The sequence below is a fragment of the Physeter macrocephalus genome, chromosome 5 (assembly GCF_002837175.3).
Source record: "Physeter macrocephalus isolate SW-GA chromosome 5, ASM283717v5, whole genome shotgun sequence".
Taxonomy (NCBI): Eukaryota; Metazoa; Chordata; class Mammalia; order Artiodactyla; family Physeteridae; genus Physeter; species Physeter macrocephalus.
In genome coordinates, this window is record NC_041218.1 from 365,547 (window position 1) to 381,285 (window position 15,739).

Here is a 15,739-nt window from a genome sequence, read left to right on the forward strand (position 1 = left end):
ACAATGGAATATTACTCAGCCATAAAAAGAAACGAAATTGAGTTGTTTGTAGTGAGGTGGATGGACCTAGAGACTGTCACACAGAGTGAAGTAAGTCAGGAAGAGAAAAATAAATACCGTATGCTAACACATATATATGGAATCTTAAAAAAAAAAGTTCTGAAGAACGTAGGGGGCAGGACAGGAATAAAGATGCAGCCGTAGAGAATGGACTTGAGGACACGGGGAGGGGGGAAGGGTAAGCTGTGACAAAGTGAGAGAGTGACATGGACGTATATACCCAACCAAATGTAAAACAGATAGCTAGTGGGAAGCAGCCGCATAGCACAGGGAGATCAGCTCGGTGCTTTGTGGGATAGGGAGGGCAGGAGGGAGACGCAAGAGGGAGGGGATATGGGGATATATGTATACGTATAGCTGATTCATTTTGTTATAAAGCAGAAACTAACACACCATTGTAAAACAGTTATTCTCCAATAAAGATGTTTAAAAAAAAAAAGAAATACCTGATCTTCACCAGAACACTGGGAGGAATCATATCCATAGCCTTTGATAACTGAAGATTATTGACCCACAGAGCGTGATGGTTAGAATGAAGGCTCTCCAGTTAGGCTAGACTGTCTGGGCTTGAATCCCAGCACAACTGCTTGTCAGTGGGACCTGCAGCAGGCTGCTGAGTCCTCCCTGGTTTGTTACTCAGAGTGGTAGTGATTTCTCCTCTGTATGGGAGTGTTGAGTACGTTAACTGAGTGCTTGCACGTAAAAGTGCCCAGTGTAGTGAGCATAATTTGTATATTTTTAATTGCTATTATTTAAGCCTTACAGCTGAGTTCTGGAAATGGTATTATGCCCATTTTATAGATACGAAAACTGAGGTTCAAATAAATACGTAGATCTCAGTAATCAAGTGGTAAAAAGCTAAGATTTAAATTCAACACAGTCTGACTTAAACGCTTACATTTTCATTATACCTTGTGTGTCTTACTTGTGCTGATGCATTTTGAATATTGCATCCTGATAGAGAACTTAGTCACTGATTTAACCTTATTTCATAGAATCCAAAACATCATCCATTTTAGGATGCAGTTTTCGCATCCACGGGTTCAACCAACCGAGGATCGAAAATATCCTGAAAAAATCTATAGAAAGTTCCAAACAGCAGCATTACATTGTGTTTACAACTATTTACATAGCATTTACACTTTATTAGGTATTATATGTAATCTGGAGATGACTTAAATTATACGGAGAATAACACCAGGTCATTTTATAGATGGGATTTGAGCATCCTCGGATTTTGGTATCCTGGGGTGTCGTGGAACCAGCCTCCCACAGATGCTGAGGGGGGACGACTGTACACCATTTTAGACTTAGGATAAACATAGATTTTTATCATGTCACATGCACACACAAAAGGAAAATATACGCAAAATAAATGGGTGAAGGCAGTGATAACTACCACTCTACTATAATCTGCCCCAAAACAGGCACTTAAAGTCATCAATTTTAAGTTTCATTTTGTTTTCAGAGATGTTAGAAAGTTTAAAAGGCGCGGGGGGGGGGGGGGGGGGGGGGGTGGAGTGGTATATTGAAACTGATGAGCTACAGTAAATCTCTAGGAGTGAATGGCTACTTTTTCAGAGATTAAGTAAGTGTATTAGTTAAACTCAGCTTCTGTATCAAAGACTCAAGAGTAGCAGTAGCTTAAGTAAAGACAGAAGTTTATTTCCCTTGAATGTTGCAGAATTCTGGCCTGTGGCTTTGCGGTGCTCAATGCCTCCAGCCAGAAGCGGGGCACAGCAAAGGCCAGACCTCCCCAGACTGTTACAGGGCCACACCTGACTACAGGGGAGATTCGGAAATAGAATCCGTATCACAGAGGATTTGTGCTCAGCTGTGACTCTAGGACTCTTGTGTTAAGGGAAGAAGGAGAAATGGACTTAGGGGGGAAATTAGTATTCTCCCACGGTAGTCTGTAGCCTTGGATTTTTTTTTTTAACAGTGTTTATTTCATTTTGCAGAATTCATTCACATCAAAAAGATGAACCAGAAACTAGATTATCGCAGTAGGTTTGGGCTAGTAATATTTTATTCCAATAATCATGAATTTGACGCCTCTGTCATTGTTGCAGTATTGAGGATTGACTCTAAAATTATTTAACTTAAAAACATTTTGTGACCTTCTAATTAATTTCCACTAACACAAATATTTAACAGCATCTTCTCGTGGGGCTAAGTTATAAATAAACCTCATGTCCCATATATGTTGCATTTTACTATGTATTCTTCTATCAGCTGTCTGTGCTAAAGTATGCTTCTTACCATTTTTCCTTATTCCTGAATTTTTCTCATTGCATTTGTATCTGCTTAAATGCGATTTAGATTGACGTTTATTCTTCCAGTCAAAATTACTTAGCAGCTGGTAAGCAAGGTTTGATAATCTGATAGCTACATGTTTGAACAGAAGATACTAAATTAAGAATGTAAAAATGTGCCTCTGACACTTTATTATTTTTACGATTCCAACCAGAAGACTGTTCTGAATCACACACTCTCACATTTGTCCTTCCTGTGCTTTTCTGTTTCCATTTGTTGCACTTTATTCATTTTGTTACCCTGGTAAAATAAGTTTTGCGAGCTGGAATTAACATTAAAGATTTTCGGAAGATTCCATTTTTCCAAAGTTGCTTGCTTTAAAAAATAAAAGACCTTAACATTTTAAAATTGTTTGCAAATACACGTTTTCTTGATTTATTTTATGTAGATACAACTATGGCTTTGGGGTGTGTTAGCAATTAATTGTTTTCCAGTTAAATTGTGCCTAGATACTCCCTGTAACTGAAGTATCAGAAGTAAATAGAAATGACTGTTAATATAAGCCAATAATTCCATTTTTAGTAATCCCCATTTCAAGATGTGTTTATTGATTTTTATCTGTTTTTTGTTTTTGGATAGTCAGGGAAGAAAATAAACAGCAACCCAAATCCTCTTGTCCAAATGTCAGTTGGTCACAAGGCCCAGGAGAGCAAGGTAAGGCACCGACAGTCTGACTGGGGCTCCCTGTGACCGTGCTGTCACTGTCACCAGTTGGGGGTGGTGTAGGCATCAAGACCATTGATTTACGAGTCTTTCTTGTGTTTTCTCAAATCAGTTGTTTGATAACCAGCTACTTAATTTGGTATCAAATATATTCATTTAAAAGTAACATTAAAAAGTGACATGAATATGTTAATTATGCTTTTGCTTGATTTCATGGGTAGATGACATGGGACAAATTCTAAGTTTCCTTTGAATGTCCTATTAATATTTTGTTGAAAAGACAACCAACAGTGCACAGTAAGTCCCCTGCATACGAACGAGTTTCTTTCTGAGAGTGAGTTCGTAAGTCCAATTTGTTCGTTAAGTCCCACAGAGTTAGCCTAGGGTACCCAACTAACACAATCCGCTATATATAGTACTGTACTGTAATAGGTTTATAATACTCTTCACACAAATAATACATAAAAAACAAACACAAAAAATAAAACATTTTTAATCTTACAGTACAGTACCTTGAAAAGTACAGTAGTACAGTCCAACAGCTGGCCTCCAGCGGCTGTCATCGAGTGAACGGGCAGGAAGAGTTACCGACTGGAGGGGGAGAGGAGGGGCCGTCAGCAGTAGGAGACGGAGAGCAGGCTGCAGTCTCTCTCACGCTGCCGCTGACAGGTTCTGGTTCCTCTCTGCAACTGGATACACATTCGCGTCTCTCAAAGTTCACAGCTTGAAGGTTCATATGTAGGGGACTTATTCAACAAATATGATTCGATTCAAAAATTGAGAGAGGGCATTGCTGTTGCTGTAATATGTGCTACTTTCAGGAAACATTTCAGGAATTCCTCCCTTTTTTTAACTGCTCACCATTAATCTAAGAAACTTCCTGACGTGCAGCACTCCGCTGGCCTGGGGAGGTCGCGGAGTGAGGACCACACATGCAGATGGCGCATTGTCATGGGGGCTGGGACCCGGGCTGGGAGCTGCTGGCAGATCATCCGCTGACACACTCCGGACCTTCCACAGTTAGCTCGTGATAGGACAGCCCGGAGGATAGGTGTCATCCTTAGCTTCCAAGTGCAGTACTCGATAAACACAGTGTGGTAGTGCTTTTCCACAGAAAATATACCAGAGCTGATTTTGGATGTTTCTTTCAGATTCGGTACAAAACCAATGAACCTGTGTGGGAGGAAAACTTCACTTTCTTCATTCACAATCCCAAGCGCCAGGAGCTCGAGGTGGAGGTAAGTGATTTGCATGTTTACGTGCTTGTGTTTGTATCTCTGTGTCACATAGTCAACACAGGGAGAACTGCCAGCGTGGGCCCACCAGATGTGTTCATACCCTAAGTGTGGGGCGGGGGGCGGTCAGTTTTTAATTTTCAACTTTTGACTGACTGTTACTGGCGTCCAGAGGTGCAGTGGATGTTGATGTTCACATGTTGGCACCACTGTCAGCCCTGCTGGACGTGCTTATTCCAGTCGATTCCGTGTGGATACCTCAGGGTACTGCTCCTAATGACACCTCCCTTCCTGTTCCTTCCTTGCTGCCAGCCCGGCCTGGCCTCGGTGTCAGTGGACACCTTTGCCTCCTTCCAGACCCTCAGGGCAAAGCCTTTGTGTTTCACTTCCTTCTACTCCTGCTGGTTTGCTGAGTGTTTTTGTCATGAATGGGTGTTGAATGTCGTCAGAGACTTTTCTACAAGTATTGAGATGATCACGTGATTTTCCTTTTGTAAGTTTGTGAATATGGTGAAATGCAGTGTTGACTTTTAAATCTTAAATCTTGCAAACATTTACTGGTTTTCAAGATTTAACATGAGAAAACCTTGCAAACAAACCTTTATTTGGGCATGACCCCACTTGTGATGTAGTATTCTTTTTATGTGTTCAATTTAATTTGCTAAAATTTTAAGAACTTTTGCATCATAAGTAAGCAATAAGGGTATATTGTGCCGCACAGAGAACTAGAGCCATTATTTTGTAATAACTTTAAATGGAGTACAGTCTATAAAGTTAATGAATCACTTTTATATACCTGAAACTAATATACTATTATAAAGTGTACTTCAATTTTAAAAAAAGAATAAGATGGGATAACCTTTAAAACAAAGAATTTTTGCACTCCTCTTAAAATAATCTATAGTAACTGGACCTTGGATTTAAAAAAATAATTTTTAACGTTCTGTAAACTTAGTTATCTCATTAAAAAATGCTTTTGCGATTACAGTTTAAAAAATAAGCAATCAGGCTGTTCGGTTTTCACGTGTAGTTAACTTATTTGATCATTGCTGTAGAGCCTTTGAAACCACCAAAGTTCTTGCTCCTTTTGGTTAAACTACCTGTATCGCAGCAACCTAACAGGAGTAATTCCTGTTGCAGAGGCAAAGCTGAAGGTTATTATTCAGGAGGCAGAAATTGTCGTGCAGTTAAAGCAGATATTGTACATTTTGAGTAGAAGTCCTAAAAGAAACTTAGAAATTGGGTCTTCTCCATGAACAAGTGTCACCACTAGAACTTGGCACACCACTAGGCATGTGTATTGTCACCGTTTTCACAGGACTGAAGACATTTCCTTCTAATCTTCAGATTTGTGTGGACTGCTGCCTCTCAGCTCAGGGTCCTTGTAATGGATTCCTCGAGCGGGGTTTTCTCTTTTTCTTGCTCATTATGACTATGTGATTGGGAGGTGACAGGCCCTGTGACATGGCTACACTGTAGCATCACTTGTTGCAATGTTTTGAGTCTCCCTGAGGGGGTTTCCTACTGCGTTGTGCGTGGCGACAGGACGTAGAAGGAGGTGGCCGAAGACGGGGTTTGGGGCCTTCCTGCGTGTTCTGTCTCCGTCCCCAGCGCTGAGCGCTCTGTCGTGTTTGGCAGGTGAAAGATGAGCAGCACCAGTGTTGCCTGGGGAACCTGAGGATCCCTCTCAGCCAGCTGCTCACCTGTGAGGACATGACCCTGAACCAGCGGTTCCAGCTCAGTGACTCAGGCCCCAACAGCTCGCTGAAGATGAAGCTCGCCCTCAGGGTACTGCCATCTCCAGAGCGTGGCTGGGGGAAGGGTCCTGGGTGGGCAGTGTTTGTGGTGTGCTGGACGCAGGGCAGGGATGACAGGAAGGTGCCTTACGGGGAGTGTGAGTTTTCACATTGCTGCTGGCTGTGTAGCTCAGGGGAGAGATGACCAGGGCTTGGACTCCGACACCGACAGCAGCAGTGTTTCCAGGTCGCGTGAGCAGGCCCGGAATTGTTCCTTGGGCTTTCACATGAATCCCGCCAGCCTTTTTTTTTTTTTTTTTTTTTTAAATCCTTTTGTCCAGAAAGTATTGCTATATGGATCAATAAAGTTTTCTGCTAATGTTAAATTTTCAAAGGTCATTCAGAAAAGAGAATTAAAAAAAACTCTGCAAGACGGTAGAGATTACAGGAAAAATATTGTCCAAAATAGACGATGATTCATTTGTAAGTACCTAAGGAAATGCTGAAAATAAAACTGGCAAACATACGGGAAAATGCTAAAACTCTCTAATTTTTAAAATGCAAATTAAAATGCAGAACCAGCTTTTTTTTTAAAGTAAAACAAACTTAGTCTGTGGAAGGTGTAGTGGAAACGGCCTCCTTGTGCCTGGTCACAGCCTTTCCAGAAGGGACTTCAGTGTCTTCAGTTGTAAATCACAGAGCCCTTTCTCTGGAAACCTGACTCCTGGTAATAACACAGAACTGGGGGTGTTGGCTGCAGCTTTACTGGGTGGAAGCGGGAAGAAGCTTCAGGCCGTCGGGGTGACCCCCAGTGCGGGGTGTAGACTGATCGGGGACATGTGCACACTCCGAGCTAATGTGAAAGGAAGCGGAGCGGGGAGGTGTTGCTCCCATGTCACCCCTAGGGGTCCGGCAGCCTCGCCCTTCCCCGGTCGCTGGTGGAGACGGTAGGACAGGGGTCAGTGTAGGATGGGGTTTGTGGCTCAGGCTCTGCCACTGTCAAGCTGTCACCACTGTGCAGAAGAGTGGCCAGGAGGAGGCCGGAGAGAGATGCACAGAAGTGAGGCTTGCACCACGCGGTGCTGTGACGGTTACCCGCGTGTGCCTTTTTCTACACTTTCTGTAATATGGTTAGGATAGCTGAACAGAGAGGCTAGATTGTTTTTCATGTTTTGTGCCAACCTTTAAAGAAGCGTTTGCAAATGAGTATCTCTGAAGCTGTTCATGTATGAGGCTGTTACCAGTGTCACCTGTTTTAATTTTGTATCTATTTTTACCTGTAGGTACTCCACCTTGAAAAGCAAGAAAGGTCTCCAGACCACCAGCACTCAGCTCAAGTAAAGCGACCCTCTGTTTCCAAGGAAGGGAGAAAAATATCTGTCAGGTCTCAGATGTCTGCATCGCCAGGCACTGGTGACAGCAGCACAGCCCCGTCCACGCCGGTCATCGGGGGCTGCGATAAGCCAGGTGTGGAAGAGAGAGCCCAGCCTGCAGAGGCCAGCCCGCAGGGGCCGCGGGACCTGGGCAGAAGCTCCTCCAGCCTCCAGGCCAGCAGCACTGGCTCCCCCAGTCACGTCTCCGCCAAGGAGCCCACCCCAAGCATCGCCTCAGACATCTCGCTGCCTGTCGCCACGCAGGAGCTGCGACAGAGGCTGCGGCAGCTTGAGAAGTAACTAGACGCCCCTTGCTCTTGCTGAATCGGCGCGTGACCCGCGGGCTGCGGGGAGGGAACGCGGTCCTAAGCCAAACAGCTTTCAGGCAGTGTGGCCCTTTCGCTCACCGAGCCTTTGGCTTTCAAAGTAAACCTGCCATTTTCCAGGACCTAGTATTTGGCTTATTTAAAGCTTAGGAACAGTGTGGGGGGGTATCCTCAGCCCAGGAAGGCAGAGTCTAAAGCTGACCTGACGCGGAAAGGCTTGGCGGAAGCTGGACATGTTTGTCGCATGAGAACAGGCCCTGCTCTTTCATGCTTGGCCCCCACCCGTTTCACCTCCCAGCGGGTTTGTCTGTCTGTGGATGTTTGTGTGGATTTCTCACTTATGCCCCGTGAGTCACGGGCGTGTCCGTGGTTTCCTTAGATAAGGACAAAGTCTGCAGTTACCTAAGCTTCCGACGTAAGCCTTTTCCTCTCAGCAGGGGGAGTGGGTTGCCCTTTGGGGCGGTCTCCTCTTTGCTGCCCTGTGGTGTGCTGAGCACGGAGCAGAGGCCGGGGTTGGAGCCTGTGGCCCGGGGCTCAGCCGGGGCAGGCGGCCGTAACCCATCGCAGAGCAGCTCTGCTCGTGGCTGTGATTTCTGGAGAAAGGAAGCAGTCCCTCTCTCTCCCTTGCTCTAGAAAGAAATAGAATTTTAAATAAGAAACCAGTTTTTCTCAGGAGCTAAATTTGGGGAGAAACTGAGAAAAAAGATCTCGGAGCTGAGTCAGAGCCATCATTGGTTGTCCTGGAGCTGGTGCCTCAGCCTGAGACGGGGATGGAGGGGAGGGGGTGTGACCTCATCAGACGACCCGTGAGGTGTGCACAGCAAGGGGCTCAGAAAGGAGCGCAGGTTTGGGCAGTCCTAGGGTAGACATAGCTTCAGAAACACTGAAGAGTTGATGTTTGTAAGGAGATGCCTGTGTCTTTTGTTTTCACTTTGGGCCGTGGTTTTTTGTAGTTGGGTTATATTGAACCCTCGGATGAAGTATGAATCCAGCTGGTCCGTTTATACCCAGAAGTTCAGACTAGGTTCACGTTCGTGGGTACTTTGCTTCCCTCTTGTCTGAGTGAATGAACGTGCTCACAGCCTCTGTGCTGTCTGAGGAGTGCTCTCACTCTCGGCTTTGTTTTCCCTAGTGGGACGACCCTGGGACAGTCCCCGCTGGGGCAGATCCAGCTGACCGTCCGGCACAGCTCGCAGAGGAACAAGCTGGTGGTGGTCGTGCACTCCTGCAGGTGAGCCGGGCTCTTGGCTCTCGCGTCACGGACAGCAGTTTGTTTCATTTACAGACCAGAGCAAGTAGGCGATACTGCAGTTAGATACTGTAGTCCTGTTTTTCAGGTTCTTAACCTTGTTTCATAACATTTTCTGTTACTAACCGTTTTGGTTGCATTGTAACACTCCCTTAAACTGCCATATTGTCGTTTATAAAACATTCCCTATGGTTGAACGTTTAGAACACGATAATAAGCATAGTTTTCTTTTATTGAAGTGTCTTTTGGGGATTCAGTTTCCAGGAGTAGATTTATAACAGTTCAGAGAATACAGGCAAGCCGGTGGGATAGTGACGGGAGCAGCTGTAGTTGTTTGTGAAGAGCAGACGAGCTCTTTTCCCCACAAGCAGGACGGTTTGTACTGATTCAGTAAACGTAACGTGATGTGATGGTGTTGCTTCAGTTTGTATTTGATGAATGATGATGGTGTGGAGCTGATTATTTTCCTTTATGTGACTTGACTGTCTCACTAGTAGCTGTGATGTAAATATGTGATATAAATATTTGGATGTTATAAAAAGGTGTGGAAACAGGAAAGTAAAATTAGTAATGTTTAGAAACATGATTATATAAATGTCGAGTTCGCTTCACCACCTATTTATTGAGCACCTTCTATGTTCCTGCTGCTGAGATAATTACTGTGTGAGATTCCGGAGCAGCAGTCTGACTCAGAGGACTCTCCCTCATGGGCTTTCGGTCCATCAGCAAGTGAACAGTTGGAAGTGGTTGCAGGGACAGCTGACCCTTGAACAGCGTGGGTTTGAGCGGCATGGCTCCACCTGCACGTGGAGCTTTTCAGTAGCAAATGCCACCACCCTACACGATTTACAGTTGGTTGACTCCAAGGATGAGGGACCACGTATGCGGAGGGTTGGAACCCTTAACCTCCACGTGGTTCAAAGGTCGGCTGTAATTAAATACTAGCATGTTTGGCCCAGTTGTCCGAGGACAAGAGCAGCGTGAAGCTGCATGAAGGAGGTGGGCCTGCGTCTGTGAAGCATTCAGGTGGACAAAGGGCAGAGGGTGGGGTCCGTGGCCTGAGCAGGAGCCGGGGAGGGGCCTCCCGCGAGGCTGACCGCGTCCCCTCACCGGGAGGGGACAGTGAGGCAACGTGGAAAGGTGATTCTATGCGGGTCAGAACATCCCCCAAACCCTGGGCGCAGGAAACGGGGCGGGGCCACCTCTGCAGAGCCGATGAACGAAGTGCGCATGGGAAGAAGGCAGTCACGGGATACAAGTAAAACCAGGAAGTAAGTTCCAGTGTGGTGCTCCTTGTCATTTTACTAGATTCTAATACCGAGCATTCTCTGGTCTGTGTTATAAGAAATCTCATTGCCTTCTCCGAAGACGGCTCTGATCCCTACGTCCGCCTGTATTTGTTACCAGACAAGAGGAGGTCAGGAAGGAGAAAAACACACGTGTCAAAGAAAACGCTGAACCCCGTGTTTGATCAGAGGTACGCGTCCACTCAGTGGGGTAGACAGTTGTGTTCACCACGCAGGGAAGGCCTGGTGGTGCCTTGGAATGACTGAGGCATTGGAATGACTTGGAATGACTCCTTCCTGGGACCCCTCCTGCTGATGCTGAACATATTCAAATCTTCCCCTAAAAAGTTTAGTCGGGGTTGCTTCTTCAGTACTGTTTTAACATTAAATATGCAAATAATCATCATTACACTTTCAACAATTAACACGTTTGCGAGCACCTTGTCAAGTGCTGGCAGCGGAGCAATCATTCGTAAAGACAAATATTCCATTCCAAGAGATGTGGAAAACTCCTCCCGAAGAGCGGTCATAAACTTGTTAACAGAAATAAATAAATAGGCATTTGAGCATCACATCGTGAATCCTCAGGCCACACTACACCAGCCTTGGCCTGTGCGCATGTGGGGAAATAGTAAGTCGAAAGGTGTTGATATCCATTAACTCAGTTACTAGTCGCTTCATCATTGTTTCTCACCAGTGACTTTATTTACATGGAGATGAGAAACCGATGGGCAGGCACCCGGTCCTGGTGTGGGTGTCTGGCTCAGCCGCAGCCTCTAAGAGTTCCTGCAAACCTCGGGTTCAGGCTGCTCGCTCTTGGGAAGGCCGGCCACGTCCACGTGTCCCCGCGTCCCCACGAGGCCTCCAACCTTGTCCTCTGCTTTGCCAGCTTCGCTTCTGGAGGCTTTTGTCCGCAGCATCCGGCTTCAGCCGTCAGAAGGTGCCTGCAGATCCCCTCCTCTGTGAGGCTGCTTCTCGGACACCCCACTTCTGTTCACTTGCAGGCTTGGAGCTCATTCTCTTTGGGGAAGCGGACTGGCCTGGGCTCCCCAGTGTGTCGCACACCATGGCCCACGTTTTACACCGGGAGTCAGGCGTCGTGTCCACACGGGGGAGCCACAGGGTCAGCCTTTCTCGTGTTTAGGATTCCAGTCTCCTCTTACGTTTGGAAAATAATGGAAAAAAAAAACTTTGAGTCTTCCTGAAGGGCCAGGTCCAAACATCTAGCAGGAGAGATCAGTTTTATAATAAAAAATGAACATCACATTTGGAATGGTCTCATAAGCAGCAATGTCATTTTTTAGTTACAGTAAAACAGAGCAAAATTATGGAGAAATTTAAGGATGATGCTCTTTTTTCCACTTCAGCTTTGATTTCAGTGTCTCGTTGCCGGACGTGCAGAGGAGAACCTTGGACGTGGCCGTGAAGAACAGCGGTGGCTTCCTGTCCAAAGACAAAGGGCTTCTCGGCAAAGTAAGTTCGAAAAAAAAAAATCCTACGCTTTGTAAAAATTAAACACTTAACCCAGAGTACTCTTTTTAGACTACATGTATGTATGTGGATAATCCACGTCAGCTAAGCTGCTGTGTGAGTGGTTTGTGAGCCAGTATCGATGTGAATTATCCCCCCTGGTACTTTGTGATAACTTACTGTCAAGACTGTTGGATACAGGAAGGGCCTCTTGGGTATAATTGACTGTATAGGTCATGGATGGATCATAAGGGTAGAAAAGTTGGAAAGTGAGAGGCTGAAAATGAGGGAGAGTGTGTTGCCAGAGAAGATCGGAAGCGATGGCGAGAGGCCTGAAACCCACTGTTGCAGGCCTTTTCTCACCACAGGTCCTGGTCGGTCTGGCATCTGAAGAACTCGCCAAAGGCTGGACCCAGTGGTGAGTGCCCCCCAAGAGACAGACGCAGAGCCCCGTGCGTCCATTCAGGAGCGCTTCCCCTGTGACCGCGTGTCTTCCTGTGTCTCAGGTACGACCTCACGGAGGATGGGACGAGGCCCCACGTGGTGACGTAGGCTGCACTGGCCGAGGAGCCCCCCCGCTGTATCCACCAGCCCCGTGCTGACACGCAGCCCACACAGACGCACCCATGCTCTTTTTATAATCTCATGTACTTGGTTACTTGTCCCTTAGTGGTTTTCTAAAACATTGACGTTTTAGGCGTATTTGGCCATTATTAGCATTAAGTTTTGTATGTTTAATTTCCTCTAGTATTTGACCAGTTTTTTCGGCGTGTATAGGATAGTGGTCAACCGTTGTGTGCATAAAGCTGTATGTCAGTTGTTTCTCCTAGGAAGCCGATATATGGTTGTGCTTTTTTATTGCTTTGTTTTGTATATCACTGAGGTGCACTATGCTGTGTAAATAGACTATTTTTTTATAATCTCTACATGCTGGTTTGAATTCAGAAGAAAATGGATCAAGGAAATATATATATTTTTTTCTTCTAAAACTTATTAAATTCTTATGATAAATAACCGTTTTTGTCTCTGCAGGAAAAAGCGCTCAGTGACCTATTTTGTGGTGTTTCTTTTTAAAAAGAAAAGCTGAAAGATTAGTAAATATTAGTATATTTCTGCCCATTATGAATGATGAAAGAATGTATTCAAAGTATTTACACTTTCATAAATATAAAGATATATTATTGAGAAGTCAGTTGAAGTGCTTATAAGGAAAAATGTCATAGAACTGAATTATATAAAATATTAAGAGAGTTGTCATGGTTCATAAATCATAGTGCATTAATCTGAAATTTCTTACATAAAATAGAATGTCTTAAGTTTATTTCTAGTTGCTTGTTGTAACTTATTCATGAAACAGTGCAGATACATAATCATACTTTTCCTAAAATGTAATACAGATGGATTTTAAATGTTAGCAGTTAGTCTATTGTGAAATTTACAGTGTTTTTCAGCCCGAAAAGAAAGATGAACGAACTCACGTTGTCCCCGTAGAGGCTGTGAGGTAGGTCGGGGTGAGTAGCTAGGAAGTCGCGGCGGGAGCCGATGCCGGCCCGTGATCGTCAGCATGACGCACACAGAGGACAGAGCCCCCGAGCCGGCGCCAGCCACCAGCGCGGCCCCGGGGTTCCGGCACAGCGGCTGCTGGTTGTAAAGAGCCCCTTGCTGGGTTTCCTCACGTTATGCCATGACAGACCTCAGTATTGGGATATTGTTATACAACTTTTATTTGGGAATATTTTTCTTCTTAGATTGTGAAAAGCATGTTTTTAGATACTGAAAGGCCCCAAGCCTCTTAGGAGGTGAGGCTCCATAGCTGTGTGGTAGCTGTGCATGCCCCGAACACAGGGTGCACGTGTGCAGAAAGAGCTTTAAGGATTCTAAGGCGTGTGATGCAAATGACTTCCTTAGCCAGAGGGCACCCTACAGTTCTGTAGTAATTCTGGGGAAAATAGAGCTGTGGGATTGAGCCAGAGACCTCACTAGGGCCCCGCCATGGACTGACTCCTGGGCGCGACCGGCCTGCCCAAGTGCCTGTGTGGACGCCACCGTGGCTCCTGCCCTCTGGCGGGTTTCAGTCATGTCCTCCGCACACTTTGAACCCTGGGTGTGCGTGTGATGGCGCCTGTAGCCTTGCAGTACGTCTCACGCAGTCGTGCAGACCCGGTGCTCTCGCAGCTTCCTGGGTCATGAAGCTTCTCCGAAGCCCCAGCAGAGACCATCTCCTCTGTCAGTGTGGGAGGGCATTACGAACGTGGTGACACTCAGGGGTGTGTGCTCGGGAAACACCTAACTCTGGTGTTTCAGCAGCGTGAGGAAGACAGGTAATTCCTAAATCTTGTTGCCTGCCCATGGTATTGGATCTTTGGAGATTTTTTAAAAATTAGGTTTGTTGTGGGAATTCCCTGGTGGTCCAGCAGTTAGGACTCGACGCTGTCACTGCCAGGGGCCCGGATTCGATCCCTGGCCAGGGAACTAAGATCCCACAAGCCATGTGGTGCAGCCAAAAAAAAAAAAAAAAAGTTTCTTGCAGGGCTTCTGGCAGCGGTCCCCAGCCTTTTCGGCACCAGGGACCGGTTTCGTGGAAGACAGTTTTTCCATGGACTGGGGGTGGGGTGGGGGAAGATGGCTCAGGCGGTAACGCCAGCGCTGGGGAGCGAGCCGCAGGTGAAGCTTCACTCACTTGCTCGCCTGCTGCTCACCTTGTGCTGTGCGGCCCGCTTCCTAACCGGTCCTCCTCCCGGGGGTTGGGGACCCCTGGCTCCTGGCATATTTCTTAAGACAGGAGAAACACTCACTGAAATGTAGCATACCAGTGATTTCTACCAACATCTCCAGCTTTTGGGTTTTGTAGCCACGTGGTTCACCTTTTCAGTGTGTATTTTACATGGTGGAATACTTTAGTTAAGCCAAGTAGGCAAAATAAATGCTGTGAAAGGTACAAAACCCAAACAAAGCCAGTTAGCAGCATGACGCCCACCCTCTGTGTGGACGGTGGGGCTGGACACAGACCCAGCAGCCAGCTCCATTCTCTTTGAAAGGAAAGGGATGACTCTAAGGTCACTGAAATACCTCCCAGGTAGGATTCTGTCTTGATGGCCGATGGGTGTTTTGGGAACCTCTTGTGTCCAGTTGGGCAGCTGAGAATCAGTATCAGGCCAGACCCCCGGCGGGGCTCCAGGATCCTGGCGATGGACACTCTGTCTCAAAACCTTCATGGCCGGTGGTTCTGAATAATTGATTCATCTGGGAAAAGGGAACTTTAGCTTTTCTACCTTGAGCCCAACCAATGGAGGGGAAATTAGTGTTGGTTAATTTGAATTGTTACTTTGTTGCTTATCCTGTGCCTTAAAGTAGGAAGTGTGAGGCGTTGCTTCAGGTTAAAACAGAAGGAGCCTTGCAGCTGAATTCACCACAGTTTATTCCTCATCCAGAGGTCAGCCCTCCTTTGTCAAGCACTGAAGCCAAATGCAGTCAGCGTGTGTGTTTATATTGTGGTTGTTGCTTTAACTCCAGTCTAGCTGGATGGCCTGCTGCGGCTGGAACACAGCAGAGGGTTTATTGTAGAATGCCCTTTCCGCTCAACTAATTTTACACGACAGTGCATGTGTTTATTCAATAAAACTTTCCTGTTAGCTCACTTGTGATTTGTTCTTCCTTTGTCTTTTGGAATAAAATTTTTAGTGTGGAACCGGATAATTTGAAAAGTGGTTACAGTATAGTATTTATATTTGCTAGTTGTGAATTCTTTCATTTTCAAAAGAACTACCTCAGAGCACTGATATTACTTCTTTTGTTTCCATCTTAATTTGACTGTTCTCTGCCTACCTCAGACTCTTGAGTTTTGAAAACCGCTCTTCTGAAAGATAATCATGAGTAGAAAAAACAGTCTTCAAAACCAGAGCACTGAGAAGTAATGGAAGAGGGTCTGGTTTGAACAGGTGGAGGGGAACCACTAGAGGTGCCACTGCTGTTGGCGTCCCCTGCCGATGGTCGGGGTGACTGAGGCGAGTCTCAAGAGTCTAGCG

The 15,739-nt window shown here is 45.9% G+C and overlaps 1 protein-coding gene across 3 annotated transcripts in view; it reads left to right on the forward strand.

The window, feature by feature from the left end:
* The window catches only part of ESYT2 (extended synaptotagmin 2), a 77,125-nt gene extending 61,779 nt beyond the window's left edge, over nt 1-15,346 (forward strand). For 2 of the 3 annotated variants that reach the window (XM_024128040.2, XM_024128041.2), the window contains 9 exons: nt 2,956-3,030; nt 4,191-4,277; nt 5,913-6,062; nt 7,294-7,679; nt 8,842-8,940; nt 10,304-10,435; nt 11,612-11,717; nt 12,083-12,132; nt 12,221-15,346. In XM_024128040.2, coding sequence (XP_023983808.1) covers nt 2,956-3,030; nt 4,191-4,277; nt 5,913-6,062; nt 7,294-7,679; nt 8,842-8,940; nt 10,304-10,435; nt 11,612-11,717; nt 12,083-12,132; nt 12,221-12,266 — 1,131 coding nt within the window. In that variant the 3' untranslated portion in view covers nt 12,267-15,346. The remainder of the gene's footprint in view (nt 1-2,955; nt 3,031-4,190; nt 4,278-5,912; nt 6,063-7,293; nt 7,680-8,841; nt 8,941-10,303; nt 10,436-11,611; nt 11,718-12,082; nt 12,133-12,220) is intronic. The other variant, XM_055084708.1, reaches the window with a different exon arrangement.
* Nucleotides 15,347-15,739: the final 393 nt, after the last annotated feature.